The 26,581-nt window shown below is 39.0% G+C and overlaps 1 protein-coding gene across 1 annotated transcript; it reads right to left on the minus strand.

The window, feature by feature from the left end:
* Nucleotides 1-339: 339 nt before the first annotated feature.
* On the minus strand, nt 340-25,994 carry LOC134749934 (arginine/serine-rich coiled-coil protein 2-like). The gene is made up of 12 exons (XM_063684955.1): nt 25,795-25,994; nt 25,037-25,099; nt 21,786-21,855; nt 21,113-21,239; nt 19,805-19,889; nt 19,015-19,073; nt 14,212-14,319; nt 13,139-13,279; nt 10,407-10,498; nt 5,236-5,366; nt 4,043-4,193; nt 340-2,700 (listed from the first exon to the last, which is right to left on the minus strand). Exons 1-12 carry the CDS (start codon nt 25,864-25,866, stop codon nt 2,546-2,548), a joined length of 1,254 nt encoding a protein of 417 aa, XP_063541025.1. The 5' UTR covers nt 25,867-25,994; the 3' UTR covers nt 340-2,545.
* Between the last annotated feature and the right edge of the window lie 587 nt (nt 25,995-26,581).

Below are 26,581 nucleotides of genomic sequence, written 5' to 3' on the forward strand. Positions count from 1 at the left end.
TATATCTAGAATACTCCAGCAAACCTACTTTGTCAGTAGAAAAAGGCGCGAAATTGAAGACAATAAACAAAGGATAAAATAAAGTTTGTGAAAGGACTGTCTCATTTCACACACAGACAGAGAATCATACTATCTTTGTCTTACGCTAGTACTAGCACCCAAAAAAAGGATGAGTATAGTTTTTTTGTTCTTATTTACTGACAATTTGGTTTGACCAACTATATTTTGGTTTCCTCGCGCGTGATGTCACTTCACTTGTGCTGACCATTCTTAGTGAGTGAGAGGATAAAACAGTAGTTTTTAATCTAAATGTTGTGATAAGTAAAATAAAACTAAATATAAATTAATAATAACATTTATTACCTTACATATAAATTAATAATAATAATCATTGCATGGACTATGACTACCGTTTCCTATGTCTACTAGGAATTACAACTATCAGCATTACAGGAAGATCTGTGACCACACAATAATTATTTCTCACTAGAATATAATTTATCACACAAATAGCAGGTAGTATCTACACTAGCATTATCAATAGATAATCAGACGTGGTTCAATATAGAAATTAGAGTCGGACCAATAGTGCTAGAAAGGCAGCTCACTTTATTTAGGCAGAAAACAATAAAAATGTGCCTTTTATTCTAGAGCGGTCTATATTACATATGGAACTTGTAAAAATGACGAAGACTCAGTCGTTCGGCGTTCAACCAATGGCATAAATACAAAATGTACCTATTGGTGGAATGACCGAGTCATTGTGGTTTCTTATGAATACAGATGTAAGTGAGTCCGTTAGTGACACGGGTAAATTTAAGACAATATAAAAAAACATCGTACACACCTCAGTTTAATTTGTTTCCCTTATTAGGTACTTTTTGTGTCCATTTCGCAATAGACTAGGTAGAAAAGGAACAACTGAGTGTTAAGTAAAAAATGCTCTTGGTATTTAGATAAATTTCAAGTATTTAACGAAACATACATAACTTTTTATTAGTAGTAATCAATATTAGATAAAAAAAAAACTATTGTCTATTATCACTTAAAGTTACACATCATACAAACTGTATGATGTGTAACTTTAAGTGATAATAATTTTACATACAGACCTAACTTCCACAGAGCCCTCTGAAATGCACATATTTTACACTTTACCATACTTATAAATTGATACGCACTTTACTTTTATAATGTTTACAGAGAAAAAATATGTGCCACATATCTGTACTGATAAAAAAAATTATACATTCAAAAATGTTGATATACAAAAATTTATTTCTTAAAAAATAGACATATTATGAGACAATATTTTCACAAATTTTAGAATGGAATAGGAATTTTGGCCGTTTGAAGCCCGTTCAGTACACAAACCAGTTATAGCTTATTATATTATAGTTTTGAAAACAAATATTAGGTTATATTTTAAAATTGTATTATTAGCCTGGTTCAGTTGTCAGCACGTAAAAAAATAGACGTATATTATTATATGAGAGCGATTTTCCAGATTATATTACAAACCAATATGGGACTAGAGGGAAGACATTTAGATTATCATTCTTCTCATGCTTCCAGTGTATAAACCACAGTGGATGGAACAAACTTCTAAAACCAGATACTTTCATTAGAAAAAAAAACTGCTTGCATTTCTAATCTATCAGCACAATGGGGTTGGCCGGTCTATGGATGGTATATAGTCTCCATGAGCCGGTCGAAGTATTAATCCCTAGAACAGTGTCAAATCTTTGGTTTTTTAATGCCCTGGATGCCAGCCCAAGCCAAATCTCACAGAAAAAGTATGGATGTCTCCATGAGAAAAAGGGGCAAGTTATGATGGCGCCATCTCTGCAAACCTTTGACAGTTGCCAACCTCATTGTCTGTGATTTCTGTCAAAGCATTCAAATATACATTCACTCACGACAACCATAGATAAAAAATATGCTAAGATGCGTATAGCGAGGCAAAATATTGTAATCGCAAAGTTAACTAAAGTAAGGTCTGTTTTTTTCATTCCGTAAACATGCCGTAAACTAAAATGACGTTTCATGTGTAATACATGACATTTCTTACTACCACATGAAATGTCATTTTAGTCTACGGAATAAAAAAACAGAATATAGATGACGCTGTAAGGCGCCATTTAGGGGTAGTTGTATAGTCAAATTACAGTTTGACAACTAGAGACCGCATAATGTACAGGGCCGTATTGGCTATGTGCGAATTTGAAGCCACAATATTTTGCAACTTTATGAATACTCATTCATTTATCAATGACCCCAAAATAAACATTTATTCCATTCACCTCCATTCACTAATACTGTCCGCGCTGGAACCCGAGGCCTACGCCCCGCATCGTGTGCGCGGTGGCTCGCGCTACCTCGTACTGCGCTTGCATGGCTTTGGAACAGTTCCTTTTGCTTTTTGATAGGGTCTGCTATCTCTGGAAATTCCTGTGTGACTGTTGTGTTCAATCTTGCCGTGGAACAGTCCTATGATACTAAAACGCTTAATATAAGATTAAGTCCGTCACACGAGGCACTAGCACTAGTACTGTCCGCGCTGGAACCCGAGGCCTACGCCCCGCATCGTGTGCGTGGTGGCTCGCGCGACCTCGTACTGCGCTTGCATGGCTTGGAACAGTTCCTCTTGCTTTTTGATGGGGTCTGCGGTTTTTTCTGGGACCTCTTGTTTGACTGCGTCTGTGGGAGATATGTTAGTTTGAAAAATTGGTAAGATATAATGTGAAACACTGCATAAATCGTTGCAAAATATTGAGCACATGAAAAGTCAAAAATTTCTGACTTACAGGTTTTTAACACATGGCTGGGACTCAAGAGGTAAAATCAACAAAAAAGTAGCAAAACCTCCTTTTAGAAGTTGGTTAAACAAAGTAACCTTGACATAGGTTAGGTTAGCATAAAGTCAGACTATTAGAATATTTAGAATTAGTAATAGTATTATCATACAGGATAGATACGCTTTTCCCCGCCCCGAATGGATTTACACTAGCCACTTTGAAAATTAATACAATTACTAAATCGACAAAAAAAAAACATTTTTACGAGAACCAGTTGTAAAATGCGATCTGTAGAGAAGAACGGCTGGACTTATAGGATTTTTGCCCAAACTGAAACGAAGACGCTTCGCGCCCGCTTGGTCAAAATTTCCAAAGCTCAGACATAAGCGGATAATTAGAAGTCAAGCCAGACAGCCCGACTAATCGTCGCAAATCGAAAGCATGCTCGACCTGACGTGCTGACGTCCATTATCATTAATCATAGCGGACGTCATAGCACTTGGCGGAACGCCCGAACACAAATAGTTACGATTCTTTTAAACTATGTAGTTCAATAAATTCAATGTGTATTATTATGTTTAGAACACTTATTCTAAACTCTGTACTAATGTAATATTGTAAATGCTGAACCCGTTATGTTACCGTCTGATCGAATTCGACATCAGTTTTTACGTATATAGAAATTTGTACTAAAATTGGACAAAAACTTACATAAGCTTTTACGGTGCTAAAATCTATACAATGCTCAGATTTCGAAAGCATCTAGTAAAGCAAGCATTTTTATACATCAATTTATCTTTACCTACAGTTCGCACACGAATATAATATAAGGGTGGAATCACATCTATCAGCATCGAGCCGCATTATATATATGAGAAATTGCTCGTTAAGTATAAAGATGCATACGCACGCTTTCAGCTTTCCAATGCGTACGCGTCTTAATTTCATACTAGCGAGCGATTTGTTATATATAAAATGCGGCTCGATGCAGATCGATGTAATCCACCGTTTTCGTGCCCGCTCATCTTCTTTCTTTCTTGCGTTGCGTTTACCTAAGAGACAGTAACAGAGTACTCACCAGGGTCTCTGATGCCCATGAGCCGCATGAACCTGGAGGCTTGCTTGCCGTCCTGGTCTGATGCACCGGGCCAGGGTGCCGCCGTCTCAGCTTCAGACTTTTTATTCTTATGTGCCAATAGCAGCTTGCGTTTCGCTACCTATGAGACAGTAAGAAAATTACTCACCAGGGTCCTTGATGCCCATGAGCCGCATGAACTTGGAGGCCTGCTTGCCGTCCTGGTCGGCCGCGAAGCGGGTACCGGTCCAGGGCGCCGCCTTTTCAGCTTCAGACTTTTCTTCTTTTTTGTGTGCCCATAGGAGCTTGCGTTTTGCCACCTAGGAAGAGAGAGATAGAGAGTTAGGGTCGGTTGCACCAAACTGTTTGTCATCGTTAAAGAGTTCGCTAAATTTTATTGTATGGAAAGTTTCATGGTAAAACGCCGCGGCGCGCCGGGTGACGTTGATCAGTCTGTCAAGTGTGGATGGTGCAACTGGCACTTAGTAATCAAAGTTCTAAGTGAATGAGCTTGGTCCTTACAACTTATGGGCCAGAGACTGTGGCCCAGAGCCGAACAACCACTTATAATTTACAGTAGATCTAGCACTGGAGTCGCGCGACAGTATCTCATCCGCGAGATAGACTACCCGTCTTTTTCTAACTGCATCAATGTGAGATACTGTCACGCCACTCCTTTGCTAGTCCCACAGCTAAGCTATTCGTCGAAATGCCTTCATCCATACCCGTGTGATGATAATTTACGTAGCCAACTTATTGGCAGGTCACAGCAGCAAAGAATCCATAGACAAAGGTTTAATTTTTTGTGTAGAGTCTGGCTAATGAAAGTTGAACCTGAAAAAATGCGGCAATTTAAAAAAATCTGTAGCAGGCGGCTCTTTGATAACAAGGATTGCATAATTTCTATATTTTTTATTATTTCTAGAATATGAAAATTATAAAAAGTATAAAAGTTATGCAATCATTGTAATCAAAGAGCCGCCTGCTACATTTTTTTTTAAATTGCCGCGTTTTTTAGGTTCAACTTTCATTAGCCAGACTCTATAGGTGTACCTATAGTCTGCATCTTCTCAAATGATTTTTACGCCTAAGACGGCAATCTGTTAAACAAACATTGTTTCTTTCGTGCGAGCGGTCGGCCATTGTGTCTGACAATGGCACGCGCCATAGCACGCGCTCAGACACAGTGGCTTTTGTTTAACAGATTAGGGTCTCAGACGTAAAAATCATTAGAGAAGATGCAGACTATAATTAAGTTGATACTTTTCACTTAATTCTAGTCTTCATTGCCTAGGTCAGAAATTAATATCTGTGTCTATATTTATATACAAAGTATGAAAAGCTAAGTACACAGTAAGTTACCTGATCGAGTATTTTATTAGCCTGAGGGTTGTAATAGGAGGGCAGCGGCGCCGCGTGCCCGGGCTCGTGCGCCGCCGCGCGCAGCTGCTGCGCCGTCGCCATGGACCCGTCGGGGGTCTTGATCTGCAGACCTGCGTGCAGGTGCAGGTGCAGGGCCCGTGAGATTACATTCATTTATTTGTTATAGGGTCTCCTTCAATTAGGAAAGACCCGACTGAGCATGGTAACCAGTGTCATAACAGGTCATGGACTATTTAACAAACATCTTTTTATAACAGGTGTCACAGACAGTCCCCTATGCAGAGGATGCATGGAGACAGAAGAAACAGCCTCTCACGTGGTGCTGGAGTGCAGCGGAGTGGCCCCATACGGGGCAAAACATCTCGGTTCCCCGAGAGACCTCCCCGAGGTCCTACCCAACATCAAAGGTTTGATAGGTTTCCTCGAGGAGCTGGGCTGGCAGGACTAGCCCACCCCCATGTCACGCAAAATAGGCGCCAGTCGTCGAGTTGCGGAAAATCGCCCGAACTACAATACAATACAATTGTTATAGGGAGCGTGCATCAACTATAGGGGGCAGCTCAGGAGCCGTCAGATTTTTGGCGCAAGGCGTAAATGTGAGATTTATGCTTCCGATGTAGCCCACAAGATGGCAGAACCTATTAAAAATAAATTAGCAGACCCTCCAAAGCGCACGGCCCCTATAGGATCATGTAATAATGGGCATCTATGACAAAGAGCGGCACGAGCCCGAAAGGAATACACAGATACAAAATATACATCACATAAGTGGATGACTTTGAAAGTTAAGCATAAAGTAACATAAAACAATTATATATTACACGACAAAATATATCAGTTTCACGATGAATGCCATAAGTACAATAGACACATTTACAGTAATAGACAAATAGACAAAAACAGTAACATAATTTTGGGCGGTGCAAGTGTCAAGTCGATAATCGCTCTTGAAATTTGAAACCGCCGACCGAGTTGGAGCATTCCGCAAACATGTAATTTCGTCACGTAACTCGGCGATAGTGACTAGGCTAGCTTCAAACTTCATAATAACTTCGGCTAATCTTGTATTTAGGGCCACGATTTCCTTAAACAAGAGGCGAACGTCGACATTATCCGGAGCACACGACGGCAGGATAGAGGCACCCGTCGCCACGAACTCCGGAATCCGATCCTTCTTTTCACTCAGGATTTTCATTATGTCCTCAAGGGACTTCTTCCCGGATTCGTCCCCTCTCCGGTGAGGTACATATGTGCCGACGATCCCAAGGGACTGGCACAGCACTTGCTTCGCTGCACAGATGTCTTCCACGGTGAAACTCGACGCACGCGAACTCATCTGGACAGCAGTCACCGCATCCATCGCTCCTTCCTGCACCAGCTTGTTTTTTAGTTGCAGGAAGGCGAGGAACTCATTCACGATGGGTTGAGTCTGTTAGGAGTCACTCATCGCGTCAATTTCCGAGCGGCGGCCGAGCCGCGATAATTTCGCAATTAATAATTTAATTACATATCAATGCGTCTATGTCGCTGCGCGCATTGGACGCGAATCAACGCGTGATGGACGTGATGAAACTCTTCGGATGCTAGGCAGTCCCGCAGAACTTCTTGCTACACAGAGCGCGTATTTACTACGACAACAAGCCGTAGTGTCAGGCCTCCTTCACTCGCTCAAAGCCACGCGCTATATGCCTACCGCTCGGCGTATCGTCGACGATATAATCGACAGAGGGCCGCCGAACGCCCGCCTGAGCGCTCGCACCGCACGTTTCCCGCGCTTACGCTTCGAAATGCCGAAACCACGTAATTATTGAGCAGTAGATGGGTGTAAAAGTCAAAAAACAAAAGAAAATTTGTCGTTTTTTTAGGGTTCCTTACCCAAAGGGTAAAAACGGTACCCTATTACTTAGACTCCGCTGCCACTGTCCGTCTGTCACCAGGCTGTATCTCATGAACCGTGATAGCTAGACAGTTAAAATTTTCACAGATGATGTATTTCTGTTGCCGCTATAACAACAAATACTAAAAAGTACGGAACCCTCGGTGGGCGAGTCCGACTCGCACTTGGCCGGTTTTTTCATTTCTGAGAGACGAAGAAATTTGAGTAGTATTTTAAATCTATCTTTATGAATTTTGTCACTATTTATTTCTTTGAACATAAGTAGATAAATCGTAAATTAAGGAGTTTTTTGAGTCAGGTATTATAAGTGTTGTTTTTAAATATTTGATTGACTAATATAAAATATGGTTGATTCGCAACATTCGTTTTATTACAATAATAACATAAGTAACAGTACAACCCTAGCGCATTCTTACGATGACGCGCGTTGGCACGTGGCTCGCGCGGCGAGCAAGGCAGTCTCGACTCTTTGTGCGCATACTTATGGTACATTTCTTCTCGTCCTGAGCAGCAGGTATTATTATTAAGATTTTGTAGGCTATTATAGCGTAGGTATTTTCGCTTTTGTATGGGAATGATGTATCTGTTACGTAGTAACTATTTATTAATCTGTGGTAGTGTGTACTATCCGTGTACAGGCAGCTCCGCACAACTGCCTACTTTTCCATTTGTAGTTGCAAAAGGGAAGAAACTCGAGTGCTAGACAGTCCTGTCACAGGACTCCTGTGGGCTTGGAACGTTTGAACGTTTGGGCTAACATCTCTGTCACTCTTGCATATTCGAACGATAAAGAGGCAGATAGTGAAATTTGGGATTCGCGTTTCCCGGTAGGTCCTCTGTAAACAAACCGCCTTGATGCATCAATGTCATATTTTATTATCTCTGAAAACTTGTCAAAAACCTGTTAAAGGTACAGTATGTATAAGTTACTCTATGGTTTACTAAAGAGGCTAGTGCTGCACTCTGGTGGCAAAACATTGCAGTAATACCCCCTATTCAATCTCCATTTTGGAGGGTAAACTTAACACATTGCCACCACGATCTTTACATCGGTGTGAACACATCCAAGAGATGAGCGGGACAAACAGTTTTTTATCAGGACAGTGTAGACTATAAGGTAGTCCCGCGGACCGGCCTGTACGCCGAGCGAGTGTGTACTAGGACAGGGCCCTAGTGTACGTGCAGCTCCGCACAACTGCCTACGTTTTTCAATTCAATTTTATTTGCTTATTATTTTCATATGAATAATTGTCTTGAACACAGAGCGGCTATATGTATAGTAACGAGCCTGTATAGGAACCGTGCTTGGAGTATTTCTAAGGTAAACCTTGTGGCATCTTGCAATTTCTTGTCAGGATAGCGTAGCGTAGAGTATAAAGCAGTCCCGCGGACCGGCCTGTACACAGAGCGATTGTGCAGTGACCAGGACAGAGTCCTGATACGATCCGGGTACAGGACGCTCCGCGCAACTACCTCGTTCGGGAGCTCTTCTGTTGCTTACTTCGTGAAATGATATACAACGTAGTGTGTATTTGTCAGTTCTCTGACTGATGGCGATCAATAAGAGGCGAGTAAGTAATCACTAGACTTATAAACGAAATAAATATCATATACAAAAGAAAAAACATAACACACAACATACATAGGACATAAACATATACAGGAAGGAAGGAAGGGAGGAAAGTAGGGAGGAGGAAAGGGAAAGGAGGACGCTGGTTCAATTCCAGCCCCGGGCACTGAAGCCTTGGTAATTTTTTTCCTTTGTATATGATATTTATTTCGTTTATAGTTTAAATAGTAGTGTGACTACTTGTAAAAACACAAATTAAAATATTTTCATAAGAAAGTAATTTAATTTGTTCTTAGAGCAATAGACTTATGTAGACTGGGATATGGACCGTGATTGCCTTTTGTATTGTTGAGTAAGTGATGTTGCATAGCAAAAATACTCGTCTGTAGTCAACCCAACACCGATACTTAAACGGATCTCCACTATTTTTGTTACAACCTCTATACAAACAAAATCTCTGGTAACGAACAGATAAATAATAAGTATGACACATTACACGGAGCTTATCAAGGCCTTCAGCAAAAAGGCGTCTTCGAGCGCCTTGGCGCTGCCTAGGAACCAACTGCGCAACTTGGTTAGGGTGCTTACCGGGCACTGCGGCCTAAATAAGCACATGCACACTATGGGGAAACGTGACATGGGGCAGTGCAGACTCTGTATGGAGGCAGAGGAGACGCCCCTACACATCCTCACAGAGTGCCCTTGCCTAATGCGCACTCGTGACTTGATCCTGGGTGGACATATATTGCGCCCGGAGGAGTTAAAGTCTCTTGAAACCAAAAAGATCCTGCAGCTGTTTGAAGTTGCAGGTTTGGATCGAGAGTTGATCAGAGATGGTCGCAGTGATACATAGGCTCTGGAGCCTTACATAGCCCCTAGAAAAAGAAGAAGAAGACGAAGAATGACACATACAGTATAAGGCTGGTTTTAGTGTCACGCGGACCGTCCGCGCGGGGGCGCTAAGCGCCGAACCAAAGATAGATATAACTCCGTAATAGATGGATACAGTCTAAGGAAAAAACGTGCCTCGAAAATCACGAAAATTTGATTCTCGATCAGATGGCGCCACTAGTTTTGGCCTACACTCGTATAGAGGGCGTTGACTGTTTCGTTTGTTATTTATAATTTTAACGCATACCAGTGAAAGAACATGGGTCAAAATCATATAAAAATAATTAATGCAAATAAAAAAATCATTTATCCATATTTAAATACATTTTATCGTATTTTTATAAATATTTATTTTTAGTTTTATAGTGTGTCGACAGATGGCAGTGAATTTACTGGGGTTACAAAATTTACTATGACAGTACCGCTCTAGTATAAGTTACTCTATGGCCGAACCAATATGTATTGAGTTCAGGGAGCGTTTTAGAGTAGACAACTTTCTCATAGAATTTGGCGGCGCGGAGTTCCGCGCGGACGGTCCGCGTGACACTAAAACCAGCCTAAATGTCCACATAGAATGAGCCATCTCCAAAAAAATCGAAATTTTGTGTGACGTAATTAATGGATGACGCTTTGTGTCTTTTAAGCGTCGGCGTCTAGTCAGCGCTATGGAAAATGGCGTCGCTGCGCAGTTGCGCCAACGTTGAATCGAGCAGGAGTTGAGTAGACGCTCGGGACACGCTAGTGTGGGGTGGCCTTTAGTGTGGATCCGCCTATTGTTTGTGGTTAACTTACCCATTTTCTCCATAACCTCCAGTTTTCTGTTGACTTTGAATGAAGAAGGTTTGTAGTCACCGTCGCCGCGGCGCTCGCTGTACCCGGAGCTGCTGTATAATGACGAATTTTTATTATTGTTTTGTTTAAAAATGCTATAAAAATGATATTTGCAACTTTAAGATAAGACTTGATTCGTATGGTCATTTGAAAAACCAGACAAGTGCGAGATTTGTTTTTATAGCGGCAATAGAAATACATCATCTGTGAAAATTTCAACTGTTTCAACTAGCTATCACGGTTCATGAGATACAGCCTGGTGACAGACAGACAGATGGACAGATGAATCTTAGTAATAGGTACCTTTGGGTACGGAACCCTAAAAAACTGTTAGAAACTGGATAAGGTTTATTGTAATAATCACTTTTTGCGGGATCCCGTTGTTTGACATAATTATTGAAAGTCATAATGTAATGTTTGATCATATATCCAGCTACCGCCGCCAGCTCAAGTGGCTCCCCATACGTCAGCGCCGATCCTTTCGAATACTCTCCTCACTCTTCTCTATCCTATTTGAGCCCATCACTCCAGAATATCTAAAATGTAATTTCAGCTTTATTACCCCACGCCCAGGCTGCGAGCTGCGCGCTGCCCGTTCTCTTAAACTCTCTTTTCTCCCTCACCATACCGGTTTTCTCACGTCTTCTTTCGCTGTTCAAGCAATCCGTCTTTGGAATTCGCTCCCTCTAACGATTAGACAAGCCCCAAACAAGCTGACTTTCAAACGAATGCTCTACAAGCACCTGCTAGATACTGTCTAGTGGGACCCCCTCCCCCCTTCCCCGCACATGCAAATATATATTTATGTATATTATATGATAAATTTGTATATGTATTTATATTGTTTATTTATGTAGTTTATAAAGGTATTATAGTATATAAATATTACTAGTTTGTATATTGGCGTTAGTATTAGAATTTATATTTAGATTTTTTTTTTCGCATCGCACTGCACCCACCTTAACAATTTCTGTTTGGCCCAGTGGTTGACTGGTAGAGAATGCCTCAAGGCATTAAGTCCGCCTTTTGTACTTGTTCTTGTGCAATAAAGTTTAAAATAAATAAATAAATAATGTAATGATTGTCAGATTATCGTTAGTCATAATTCTGAAACCGTTAACTTATCAGGATTTTCGTAAGGTTATCCTATAGATAGGTTAGGTTAGTTTTGTATTATGCCAATCCTGAAAAGTTACGGCGTTTCTGAGAAAAACTAAATTATAACGAACGAAAATGAGGACAAACAATACATTATGACTTAAAACTTTATGGGAAACGATAGAGACCCCACTTTTGCAGCTATTAAATATGGCGATAGAAACTGCGATCCTCAGTGATGAGGAAACTGATGCAAAAAAGAGAAGTTGCAATGTCGATCACTGTGGGTAGTTTATTGTAAATCGATTACCGAAGCCCCATTCATTATGTGTGATGATATAATTGATCATATTTTGACATTCTATGTTAAACGAGTTAAGCATAACTTTGTTTATTACTTCATGATTCTCGTGTACATCCTCTGTATTTTGCACAAGTGGGTCAATAAAAACAGCATGGCTCAAGTGGAGATCTCTTACTGGAGTTCTCTGTGACGCAAGAATGCCAATTAAAACCAAGGGTACCATGTACAAACGAGCAGTGAGACCAGCTTTACTTTACGGATCCGAATGTTGGGGAATGAGAAAGTGTGACGAACAGAAAGTACATGTCACTGAAATGTAAAATGTGTTACTCGGTCAGACAAAATTCGGAATGAGTATATCCGAGGCACTTTTAAAGTTGCAGAGATACATCATAAGATGCAGGAGGGCCGATAACGCTGGTATGGCCATGTAATGCGCAGAGACGAACACCACATGACGAGACGAGTTATGGCTATAGACGAGAGCAAGAGAGGCATAGACAGCCCGCCAACCAACTGGACTAGAACCATCTCCAAGGACATGACGGAGCTAGGTCTAACGCCAGCAATGACTAAAGATTGCAACAAGTGGCGATCAAGTATCGATTGCAACAAGTGGCGATCAAGTATCAGGAGGGCGGACCCCAAATAGGGAATGTGCCAGGAGAATGATGATGGGTCTACTGCGTTACCTAATAATACAAGTTCACTGGGAGTCCTTGAAGAGGTTCTTTCACGCGGTGTCATTAATGTCATTTCGTTTTTTAGCATTAGAAAAAAGGTAAACAATCTTGACGTATCTTTAGAAAAACGCTAGTTCATATTACTTATGAAAGCAAAAGAATGTAAAAGATCGTATATAATTAATAATTGTAACATATTTGCTGTGACTTATTTCTAAAAAGTGATTTTTAATAAAAAGTCACGTCTAGATCGCTCACCTTCTTTCTAATGCTCAAAAAAACGAACTATAGGTACTCTTACAATGGCATGCAAAGATTGCGACTTGCGGAGCTCTCTTCAGTCTCATAAAGCAATATAGGTATAGTATGCGGTCTATCTACTGAGCTCGTTCACTTACCTGTACTGACAATGGCATTCTGTTAAACAAAGGCCATTATTTCTTTTGTGCCTGAGCGCGTGGCCTTTGTGCCTGATCGCGTGGCTATTGTGTGGGAGCCTCACGCACAGGCACAAAAGACATAATGGCTTTTGTTTAACATAATGCCATTGTTAGTAGGTAAGTGAACGAGCTCAGTAGAGATAGCGTTAACTATATGTGTATAGTTACCCGGCGACATGTTGCGACGGCGGGGGGAAGGCGGCCCCGGGGGCGCGCGGGCGCGGGCGCGGGCGCTCCTCGTGGCGCTCGCGGGACTCGCGGGGCTCGCGGGACTCACGGGGCTCACGGGAATCTCGGGGTTCACGGGACCTACCACCAAAAACATTTAGATATTATATGAAACAATAGGGTATTACACTGTATTTAAAATAAATTATTTCACACCATGCATATAGCACCAGATAATTATTAGAAAAACATAGATAGCAGTTATTTTTAAACACAATTTCTATTTAATCTATCGGATTAAAGTAAAAGATAGGTGAGTTGACCGTGACGTCAGTGATCCCACTGTGTAATGTTTCATATAAATTCCATATTAGCAAATCGTTTTGACAGTTCTAAAAAAGAAACTGATTTTACTAGTAGGAGAAAACCCTATTCGTAGGACCATGTGGACTAATGATGTACCGCTAAAGTACATCTTCAACGTAGCATACCCGCGTTGCTATGTGTGTACCTTTTACCGACGTGTGTGTACCTAAGGCTGCGCCATATTTCACGTACAACTCGGCGGACGACCTAGCGCGGTCGGACTAACATACTTTACTTTGCAAAACATAAATCCTTTGAATAAATTTGACAAAAAATAGAAAAGAGATTGTAACTAGGGAACGCAATCTCGATCTCGTAATTTCGAGATCTCGCACGAATTTTCGAGATTCAATCTCGTTTAACCGGAAATCTCGATTTTGACAGTCTCCGTCAAGATCTCGCTTAATATTTTCGAGATCTCGAACGTGATTGAAAGCGAATTACTTTGTTTTATAATAATAATAAAATCATTTATTCCAGATAACATTGATCCATAGGTATAATTTACATTTTACAATTGAAATAAAGATTTAAAATAAATAAATAAAGTTTTGAGCAGTCTTTTTGACCTTAGATTCTTTGTTCATGTTTATAGTTTAAATAGTAGTATTACTACTTGTAAAAACACAAATTAAAATATTTTCATAAGAAAGTAATTTAATTTTTTCTTAGAGTACCTATAATTAATAAGCATCAGCCAGCCATACCTTCTATCATCATCACGGCGGTCTCTGTAGCGACCCTCTCTGTTGTCTCTGTCACGGTCGCGTTCTCGCGATCCTCTGTCTCTGTCGCGACGATCGCGATCAACAAATCTACAAGACAAACAAACAATTCTGTATAAACACAACGATCATTCAAATAAAGGACAATAGGAAAAATTTGGACCCGGGTATGTCCTTAAACTACGTCCAAAAGAGAGGTATGGGCACTGTGAATGACATCTCGCTTTTGTGGTAGGGCACTGCACAGCGGATGTCATTCCAGATCTAGAGCAGAGCCCAACTGGGGAGGTACCTCCACCTTACAGAAAACCGCAGCCAAATAACACTAGACCCTACTCATAGTGTTGTGTTCCTGCCGGTGAGTAAGGTTGCCAGAGCTCGAGGGAGAGGAGTGTTAGGGTCGGCATAGTGATGGGCAGCGGTAACATTCCCGCTACCAGTAAGTTTCCATTTGGGAATGTTACTAGTAAGTTACCAATGTTACCAGTAACATTCCCAAAAGCCGGTAACATACGAAACTGATGATAGTGATGACTTATATGAAATAAAATAGGGTTCAAAACTTATTTTTTTAGTACAACTTACTCAAAAATATGTCCCATAGTTCTTAATTCGCTGACATAAGAGCTATGGGATCAATTTTATAAATTTGGTATACAGATAGTGAGTACCGGGGAAGGACATAGGATACTTTTTTATCCCAGAACTCACCCCTTAAGGGGATGGAGAGGGGGAGTTGACACTTGTATGGGGAATCAATAACCGCTGAACCGATTTAGATGGTTTGGTATGGAGATAATTTGGGGCCTGGGGAAGGACATAGGATAGATATTCGCGGGCTTGGTTTCCGCAACTCGACGTCTTACTATTGCGCCTATTTTGCGTGAGGGACACAGGATAGGTTTTACCCTAGAAATCAACCCTAAAGGGTGTGAAAAGAGGAGTGGAAATTTGTATGGAACCCAATAAAACCGATTTAGATGAAATTTGATATGGAGATAGTCTTAATTGTTGGAGAGGGTGTAGAGTAGTTTTTATTCCCGAAGTCATCCTGTTCTCTTCTCCACTCATCTAACACTCACTCAAAGTGCCGCTGGTAATGTATGATGGAGGCAGCTCAAGACCTGGAACACCTGGAGTGCTCCTGGGTGCAACGGGTCAGGGGTAACAATCGCTCAACGTGCTGCTGGTAGTATACGATGGATAAAGCTCAAGACAATGTGGAGTGCTACTGGGAGCAAAGGGTCAGGGGTAACACTCGCTCAACGTGACGCTGGTTGTATATGATGAGGAAAGCTCAAGACCTAAAACACCTGGAGTGCTGCTGGGTGCAACGGATCAGGGGTAACACTCGCTCAACGTACCGCTGGTAGTGTATTATGGGAAAAGCTCAAGATCAGGAACACCTGGAGTGCTGCTGGGTACAAAAGGTCAGGGGTAACACTCGCTCAACGTGTCGTTGGTAGTGTATGATGGAGATAGCTCAAGACCTGGAACACCTGCAAGACTTTGGTGACCAAGTTTCTGCTGGAGACGCTGCTGATCTCCCACCAGGGGGCTACCACAAGCTATTCAGCGGGTAAAATTTAGGTAGTAAAAAGGGGTGGAAGTTTGTATGGGGAAACAATAAATCTAGCTGATTGTTTAAAAATAAGCTACCCAAATTACTAATTCCACGCAGACGAAGTCGCGGGCAAAAGCTAGTATTTTGTATAAAACTGTGATCATTATTTATTATCCCTTTACTACTACTACTACTACTACTTTAATTTCAAATTTGATTAATTAATATAAAATCAAAATTCCAACAACTCAAGAATGACGTTTGTCACTTGAAACGTTATACGAAACTAGCTTTTGCCCGCGGCTTTTTGTCTAATGTACAGGGTGCGGGGGAGGCAGGGGAAGGAGAAAATATGGTTTTATAACTACTTACAAAAGATGGTTTATATGGTATATGGTTCGTAGGTAGAATACATATATATGTACTTACGATGTTTTGCATTTTACTTAGAATGGAAACCTAAACCTATAAGAAGCAAACAGACAACCACCTTCTTGTAGCACCTTGAATGTTTTATTACGGATGCAGGAAGTTTCCCGATGACTTACTCCTTCCGCCCCGTCCGTCCCGCCGCGCCGCCCGCACTCGCCTAGGTACCGATTGACGACGATCGAGATGGCACCAAATACAAATTTAAAAATCTATTAGGATAACGCGGGTCTCCATACCTCAAAAGCAAAATTAGAACCCTTATAGGATCACGTGTGGCTGTCTGTCGGTCCGTCTGTTACAACCGATTTGCTCCGAAACTACTGGACCGTTTGAATTGCAATTTGGCACAAATACGAGTACTTTCAAGAATTTTCATGAGCACATTATTCAATTTTAAAATCGATGCGATTTTCGTAATTAACGTCCCAAAAAACCATAAAAACGACACCCATATTGATATTTAGACATTTCAACCCCATTGCACCCCAACAGGGGAGATGGTTTTTCACGTCCGTCACGTTGGATTTTAAAATCGTTCTTGTTTTCCTAATTAGCAACCCGATAAACCATAGAAACAATACCCATGTTGATTTTCAGACTTTGTCACCACATTTCCCCCTATTAGAAAACCTGTAACACGTGTTTATTCATTTATCGTTAGGAATACTCCTGTGAAGTTTCGAATATAATAGTCTAACTAATCTTGTTTCCCCATACAAACTTTGAACCCCCATTTAACCCCCTTGGGGGGTGAATTTTGAAAAAATCATTTCTTAGTGCACCCCTAGACCTTATAAGAAACCTACGTGCCAAATTTGGAATCTCTAGAACCAGCGGTTTGGTTTGATATGTCAGTCAGGCAGTCAGTCAGTCAGTTTCTTCTTTTATATATTTAGATGTTGATTGGTTTATTCTAATAATTAAACTGATTTATACACATATTTTCTTTTACTTTATTTCCAGTCCACTTTTAATCATTATTTCCAGACAGTAATGTTCCCAGTAACTTTGGAAAAATACCTGGTAATATTGGGAATGGTACCGGTAACATTGGGAATTTACTCTTTCAGAGATTCCTTGACTGTTTTATGACTGTAAATAATAGCATTATTATTTTCTTAAGTATTTAACACGAAAAAAGCATATACAATTCTAATAATTTTTTCAAAGTTACTCAATGTTACCGATCTGGGTAATGTTACTGGTAGCGTTACCGGGAATATTCCCACTTTTGAGTAAGTTACTGGTAACGACCCATCACTAGGTCGGCAACGCGCATGTAACTCCTCTGGAGTTGCAGGCGTACATAGGCTACGGAGACTGCTTAGCATCAGGCGGGCCGTATGCTTGTTTGCCACCGACGTAGTATTAAAAAAAAAAAAATTGTCTCGGGTGAAATTTAAATAGGGGATATTACTGCAATGTTCTGCCACCAGAGTGCATCAGTAGCCCGTTTAGTAAACCATAGAGTAACTCATTCATATGTATATAAGTCATAATGTAATGATTGTCATATTATCATTAGTCATAATTCTGAAACAATTAACTTTTCAGGATTTTCCTCGGGTTATCCTATAGATAGGTTAGGTTAGGTTTGTTTTAAGGCAATCCTGAAAAGTTACGCGTTTCTGAGAAAAACCAAATTATGACTAATGATAATATGACAATCATTGCATTATGACTTTCAATAATTATGTCAAACAATAGAGACCCGTAACTTATACCAAAGATAGATATAACTCCGTAATAGATGGATACAGTCTAAGGAAAAAACGTGCCTCGAAAATCCACGAAAATTTGATTCTCGATCAGATGGCGCCACTAGTTTTGGCCTACTCTCGTATAGAGGGCGTTGACGGTTTCGTTTGTTATTAATAATTTTAACGCATATCAGTGAAAGAACATGGGTCAAAATCATATAAAAATAATTAATGCAAATAAAAAAATCATTTATCCATGTTTAAATACATTTTATCGTATTTTTATAAATCTTCATTTTTAGTTTTAAAGTATGTCGATAGATGGCAGTGAATTTACAGCGGTTACAAAATTTACTATGACAGTACCGCTCTATCTTATTATATCCTCTTTGCTTATACATGCTGTGCCTTTAACAGTTTTTGACAAGTTTTCAGAGATAATAAAATATGACATTGCTGCATCAAGGCGGTTTATTTACAGATAGATAGGTTAGTTTAAGTTTGTTTTATGGCAATCCTGAAAAGTTACGCGTTTCTGAGAAAAACCAAATTATGACTAACGATAATATGACAATCATTATATTATGACTTTCAATAATTATGTCAAACAATAGAGACCCGTAACTTACACATAGTGTGCCTTTAAGAGTTTTTTGACAAGTTTTCAGAGTTAATAAAACATGACATTATTGCATCAAGGCGGTTTATTTACAGAGGACCTACCGTTGTTCGGGAAACGCGAATCCGAAATTTCGCTATCTGCCTCTTTATCGCTCAAATATGCAAGAGTGACAGAGATGTTAGATAACGTAATTTAGATTTTCTTGTTTCGCGATAGACCCTCAGACTGTGGTAGTGGCGCCCCCTACGCAGAGTTTCGCCTAATATTCCCTATTGCAAAACAAGTGGAGTGTTGAACATAATATAGGGCATTTTCTATGAAAAGGGAACTAATTGTCGATGGCGCTTACGCCGCACAGCGTCGCGCGGCATTGTGTTTATTTCGGAGCATCGTTTATAATGGCGTAAGCGCCATCGACAATAAGGTCCCTTTTTATAGAAAATACCACATATGTAATGATAGGTTACCTGGGCGACACGGCGTCGCGGGCGTCGTGCCCGAGCTTCAAGTCCATGAGCGCCGGCGGCTGCAAGGACAACATTACATTACAATACAATCATTTATTAATAAAATTAAAATTTTACACGTCATAATATTTACAATACATTACTATTTTAAATTACATAATTTTTCATACACCTACATACATTTCATTGTAACTGTGTAGCTAAATAATCTTTTGTAGCTTGTTTCCTAGGTTACCCACTTAAAAACCACTATGACAATAAACAATAACAAAAAATATTAGCTAAATAATCTTTTGTAGCTTGTTTCCTAGGTTACCCACTTAAAAACCACTATGACAACAAACAATAACAAAAAATATTAGCTAAATAATCTTTTGTAGCTTGTTTCCTAGGTTACCCACTTAAAAACCACTATGACAACAAACAATAACAAAAAATATTAGCTACCGATATTGAAACGCAAATTTATCTGACACTTTACACATGTAATACAATTAATATGTTTTTAGGGTTCCGTAACCAAAGGGTAAAAACGGGACCCTATTACTAAGACTTCGCTGTCTGTCTGTCCGTCTGTCACCAGGCTGTATCTAAAGATAAAGATAAAAGATAAAACAGACAGAATAAAAATGAAAATAAAATGAAACAGAATAAAATAAATATTTAAATGTGGCTCCCATACAAAAAACGTGATTATTTTGCCGTTTTTTGCGTAATGGTACGGAATCCTTCGTGCGCGAGTCCGACTCGCACTTGGCCGGTGTTTTCAATATAATGAACGTGTGTATACCTTGTCCGGCCTGTCCCCGGGCCGGTCGCCCAGCAGCCCGCGGCGCGGGGCTTCGTGGCCGCGGCTGCGGTCCGGTCTGTCCGATCTGTAACAAGTTTTGACAACTTTATTAATGCTGTTTTTTGTCTCGTAGAAAAAGTATTGTATACAATAGTGGTATAACCAAGCTTTTCAATCTCGTTGCTTAAACACGGTACTCGACTGAAAAGCTCTCTATTATATTACGATTGTATAAAATACTATTATTTTCTACTCCAGCACTTCAATCTGTCAATTAAATGACTGACAGTCATATTTAAATCAACCTAATTTTAAAGCGCGGCGCAGGAACGCGGTGACATCTACTTATATTAGCGCCACTTGCACCATCCCACTAACCCGGGGTTAACCGGTTAAACCTGGAGCTATCGTGTTTACCAGCACAATTTGACACTGAGTTAATGGTTTGACCGCTTAACACAACTACTTATTAGCAGTCATTTTATGAATATTCATACTATAAATTTATGTATTTATATAAAGATATTTATTTATATATAGGTAGTTTATAGTATTTAATATTATACATCTAATTACTTTAGGTCTAGATTTTAATTACTTCTTTAGGTTAACTGGAACTTATCCCTCTTAGGGATAAGTTAGCCTTTGTACTACTTTTATCGGATGTAACCTTGATTCCTTTCTTTTTTGTACAAAAAAGAAAGTTTGTTTTTGTTTGCTAGGTATGACCTATAAAGTCACTACGCAGAGTATGAACGGTGGTTAAAATTTCATTTCACCCTGTATAGTGTATAGGCAATATACATATATAAATGGAAGATTTATCGTCTGGCTCCTAACAAAAACTTGTAGACTTGCCACAATACAATACGAAGCTTTTAAGAATGCCAATATAACAGTATATATAATTGTAACTACTGTTGGCAGACCTTTTAAATAAATAAGAATAAAAAAAACAGCTACCGAGCTTCACTTTTTTTGCTGCAACTGTTTCATACGAAGGTTGAGTTTGTTAAATTGTAGTTACCTGTTAGATCTGTCATCGCGCCGGGGCGACCGACGTAACCCTGATGCCGGGGGAATGGCCATGTCGCTCAGACGCATAGTATATAGTATAATCGAAAAACCGAAAAATGGAACCTTCAAATCCTCCTCTCCCCCCCAGCACCAGGGTTACGGCCGGGGACTTTTGATATGTTCACCTCCTAACTAGTCCAAACAAAGCTACGAAGAGTACGAAGTTACCGAGCTTTACTTTTTTGCTGCAACTGTTTCATACGAAGGTTGGATCTGTTAAATTGTAGTTACCTGTTAGATCTGTCATCGCGCCGGGGCGATCGACGATCACGTTCGCGATCACGCCGCGGGGACTCGCGGCGACGATCTCGATGGTCTCGGGAGCTCCCGCGTGATCTTTCGCGATCGCGACTGTCGGCTGTTAAAAAAAATGTGTTAAAAAATATTTGAAACAAACAAGCAATGGGTCTGAATTATTTTTGGTATAAAACCGATAAATACCAATGACAAAGCCGTATCCTTTTTTTTTAAAGCAAAATAAAGAAAAAAAATCGGAAAAAGAGTCGGACTCGCGCACCGAGGGTTCCGTACTTTTTAGTATTTGTTGTTATAGCGGCAACAGAAATACATCATCTGTGAAAATTTCAACTGTCTAGCTATCACGGTTCATGAGATACAGCCTGGTGACAGTCAGACAGACGGACAGCGGAGTCTTAGTAATAGGGTCCCGTTTTTACCCTTTAGGTACGGAACCCTAAAAATGTTTCTAAAGGTCGCAATAGTTTGCTCGATGCGGCAAATATTTCAATTTTTTTCGATTATAATATTCTGATTTAACTTTTTTTTACTATATGTATACACAAGTAGTCTCTGACTACCCCTCCGGGAAATAGGCGTGATTATATGTATGTATGTAGTAACATACACATAAATGCAAAGTATAATAAAGGATTGTATGTATTACCCTTACCGGAGCCGCGGTCGTTGGGGCGCTCCGCCTGCGGCAGCTCGGGCTCCGACTCCTGCTGCGAGTCCTGCGACAATAAACAATAAGCTCCATCGTGACACTATTACCGATACATGGGGCAGGGTTGCGATAGGTATATCGCAACTTCGAAACATTATTCCAATGTTTCATTTGACCGGTTTTTATATTTTTAAACCTTTGTTTTGTAGAAGGGTCTCCAATCTTACCTATTAACTATTCGATTAACTGGTGTACACATCTAGCAGCAAAAAAACGTCATGGCCACTTTATTAATGAATTCGTTTGTAATGTCATAATGTATTGTTTGTCCACATTTTCGTTAGTCATAATTTGGTTTTTCTCAGAAACGCGTAACTTTTCAGGATTGCCATAAAACAAACCTAACCTAACCTAACCTATCTATAGGATAACCTGAGGAAAATCCTGAAAAGCTAACGTTCAGAATTATGACTAATGATAATATGACAATAATTACATTATGATGTGACTTTCAATAATTATGTCAAACAAAGGGACCCCGTGCGGGGTTTTGACATGTTTTAGAATATACTTAACGCCGAACAACAATGTTATATTTATTGTTTTATATTAATTGGTATTCGTTTCTTCACAGAAAAACATCTCCGTGGCTTACCGTTGCCGTGGTGACATGCAAAGTCGAGTTATATTTGATTGTTTTTAATATTTATAGGTCGAACCTTAAATTTTCGTACAAACTACAATGAAGACAGCTACAGGGAAACGTAGTACCTTACCTACCCCACTCAATAGAAATGTATCACGTCTCTAGCTGAAAGTCTAGGGATTTTAAGACTTATTTCATATTTCGATTATATATTTATTTTATGTACATGTCTTATTGTATATTAATTCTAATATAGAATGTATGGATAGGCCAAAATTTTACTACATATCGTCGTATCCAAAGACGTAATCCCTATCAAAAAACCTTGTATAAAACATGTAACCCACGTATTAAATCAATCATACCGCATGTATTCGCGATAAATCGTAGCTAAGTGTAAGCGATAAGACTAACCATGTTTTATTTATCGCTAGACGCTCCCGTGGCGATAAACTAGACTTGCGTAGTTTCAGTTTAGACTGCAGTGTTGGCCGACACGTTAATGCAATTGGTTAATTGCATTAACGTGTCGGCCAACACTACAATTAACCAGTACAAATTGAACCGTAAACTGTAACCGTCCGTTACGGTTTACGGTTCAATTGGTACTGGTTAATGGTTAATTGCATTACTGTAACTGTAACCGTCCGTTACGGTTTACGGTTCAATTTGTACTGGTTAATGGTTAATTGCAATTAACGTTCAGCCAACACTGTTAGACTGATTGCTTTCGAGTTGTAGATTTGCGAAAGAACTAGAGCCTAATATAAGGTTATTTTTCAATTATGATTGTTTTCTTTCGAGTTGCAGACTTGTAAAAGAGCTTTGGCCTAAGAATATTAAGCTACTAAGGCCTGATAAAAATAATAAAAACCTTTAAGGTTTCTGACGATTCTATGCCTCCAAGTGAACCTGGAAATGATCTTAAATTAAATATTTTTTATCAGATTATAGACCGTCACCTTTTATAATTGTGCAAACAATTAATTATAATATTGAATATATTTCTTTGAAATAATACAAAACAGTATATTATATAGACTGTCTTAGGAAGGACCAAGGCCTTAAAACATAATTAAATACATATGTGCCTAACCAATATACATAGCCAATACATATTAATATAATGAATCAAGATATTCATGATCTTGAGTTATGTAACCAAACCAAATAATAAATAGACATGAATAAACTATGTCTGGAGAGATATAAACTATGATACAAATATATACAATTCTCCATTTTTGGCCACCAACAGCAGGGGCTTTTACCACCACCAATTACTATATTAAGATACATATACTTTTCATAGAATACTGTCAAAGATCTGAAGTTATAAGTTTTGTTTTATAAATACGCCCAAACATGGTATCCATTGTAAAACTTTACATATTCAAACTGACATTAAAATGCCATTAACTATTTAAAATACAAACTCTTAAGTTAAGGGTTTCTCATGTTAACTTTATAATCTTTTTCTGTCTCAGAATGTCTATTCTAAGTACTTACGTGAACCGTAGCAGCGAGAAGCCCTCAGTCCGTGCGAAGCCTCACCGGGATTTGACTTTGGTTTTGTGTCAATTTACAAATGGGTAACCATATAAAATAAAAGTGTTAATATCATCTTTGAAAACATCTGATATATAGAGTATACTATAGTGAAGTTTACTTGTGATAGGCTAACATAGTCTATACTTAATGGCTGGGCATGGATGAGGTCTCTGGTTGAGTTCCTATTACATATTGGTAGTCAATAGTCTATTATTTGGAAAAAAATTGTAACCAAATTGAAATTCAACTTGTTTAAATATTTCTAGTCACAGATTTTAATTATAACTTTGTACTTTTACAGTTTTAAACTTACACTAACTTGAGTAGGAAACATATCGTCACCGTAGCTAGTTCACAATCTTACTAATTACGTGGAAAATTTGGTCGTAATATAGACCTTTTGTTTGCGCACTATGGTACTAAAAACAACAAAATTTTCGCCGTAATTAGTACGATTGTGAACTAGGGTGACGATATTACAAATTTTGATCAGCCATTGTACATTTCTAAAAAAAAAAACGAATCGAACACACCAATGACTCGTCAATGATGTTGATCTATGGATCAACTAATTATTGTATTAACTACTAAACTTCTGCAATTTTTTTTTAGCTTAACCTCTTATGTCTCAACCAAGAAGAGCAATCTCATCTTATTTCTTACCTAATTGCATCTCAGAGCCAAGGGTCTGCTATTAGCAACACAATCCCAAGAATTGCGAGTATAGTCAAGGGCACAAACATGTTTACTAGCAAACATTCCAAAAATATATTTCTTCTTCTTCTTGCTGTGCCATATCCTCAGCGGATGTCGGCGACCATCTTACGGAACTTGGTTCTATTCTGTGCCAGTCTATATATTCACACAACCTTATTATCAGTAAGTTAGAGGCATGTAAATATATTTCTGGAATGTTGGCTTGTAAAGATGTTAACACAACCGTACGAAAGTACAGCAGACGCTGGGCTCCAAAGCAGTAGCTGAGAATGCAACCAGGGTAAAAGCTAAGATGATGGAGGAGTAAATGGAAGGGCAATATGAAGGTAGTTACCTCGCTCATGTCCATGTTGACTTCCTCGTAGTTGGTGTCATCCTCGCGCCGCCGCCCCGCGCCCTACAAAGTCATTCTATTGTCAAGAGAAGGCAGATTAATAACTATATCTCAATTTTTACTAAATATGATAGTCTAATGTATTTGTATGTATGTATAGAGCTATAGCTGTACACAAACAAGCTATATGAGTCTGTAAAGTTGCTCGAAATAAAAATGATTTATTATTTATTTATAGAACACAAATATGGCACATGATAGGCTGTACAAAGGCAGACTTATCCCTTTGAGGGATCCTTTTTGTTTGATTCTGGCAGCCAGTCTAAAAATAATTTATTTAGTAAGCAAGGCTTTTCAGTGACGTTGAAAACTAAGCACATAAATTTTCAAGTGCTTTTGTAACAGCAGTGGCATAACAAATGTGGCCAATTAAGTCCTTTTAAGGATTTATAAGAGGACTAATAAACTTAAAAGATATGGATACATTACCTTTTTTTTTTATCATTTATGGCCGGATACATTACCAAGGCTAGTCATAATTACAAATGTAGATTTTGCTAGATATGGTAATTGTTTATAGTATTACTACTACCTACTAGTATTACTATTAGTGCTGTTATCAGCAGCTTAGTCAATTTGTAACATATGGACTATTATGAAATCTTGAATAGACCATGTTTCTTTTAAATTTAATAAAGATGCGTACATTGTTTAGGTAATAGGCTGAGAAAAATCAAAATCAAAATCTTGAAACTTACCGATGAGTGATGACCACCATAGCGATCGGTTTCGTGCTCATCGTCACTTCCGTAGCCTACCAGAGAATCCATGGCTCGTACTCTGAGGCGTAACAAACTCTTAGAATAGATTATTCAGACAATAATATCAAAATAACAAACGTAGTACCGAAACAAAATGTCGAAAACTTTCGTTCAATATGGGCAGCCAATATGGCGGACAGCGGTGCTTTCGTAGGTTTCAATGAACAGCCAAGAATGGTACGGCCTGATGAATTTTAGGTATAGGGCTCTACAGACCTTACGACAAAACACTTTTGTGTTTATACATTGCCGACTAAGTAAGTGCAACGAATTTAATCGTCGATCAAAAGCCTCAATGTATAATCGTATGCGATTAGTTGTAAAGTGAGTAGAGCCTGTTTAGGGTTTAATTCCATGGTTGCAGCTCAACTACTGTGACAAATTTTCGATGCATTGCTGACTACTAACGTGTTAGAAATTCAATAGATGGATCAAATACCGCAATGTATCAGAAAACTTTAGACCTTAGAGCTGAAGACATGCTGAAGAGTTCATACTTTGGTTCATACGCATGCGCTGCTTGATTTTTTTTTATACTGCGTAGAACGAATCATACGTTCGAATACTAGTAGTACATTTAAATCAACGGTCAGGTTTTACAATTCGATAAATAAAATTCTTTAATTTGAAAGAAACAAATTTATAATTTTACTTAATTAAATTAACATTTTATCACTTTTACTAAATATCTGTTTATCACAGTATTACATAGAATGCATAATAA

This window comes from Cydia strobilella, chromosome 19, assembly GCF_947568885.1.
Source record: "Cydia strobilella chromosome 19, ilCydStro3.1, whole genome shotgun sequence".
Lineage (NCBI taxonomy): Eukaryota > Metazoa > Arthropoda > Insecta > Lepidoptera > Tortricidae > Cydia > Cydia strobilella.

Bases quoted from the DNA above. Each gene is read 5' to 3' on its own strand.
- LOC134749934 (XM_063684955.1), bottom strand. From the start codon at position 25,866: ATGGATTCTCTGGTAGGCTACGGAAGTGACGATGAGCACGAAACCGAT. The intron at 21,856-25,036 runs GTAACTACCTTC...TTATTGTCGCAG, and splicing joins TCAACATGGACATGAGCGAG to GACTCGCAGCAGGAGTCGGA. The intron at 5,367-10,406 runs GTAAGTTAACCA...ACCTGCACGCAG, and splicing joins GGAGGTTATGGAGAAAATGG to GTCTGCAGATCAAGACCCCC.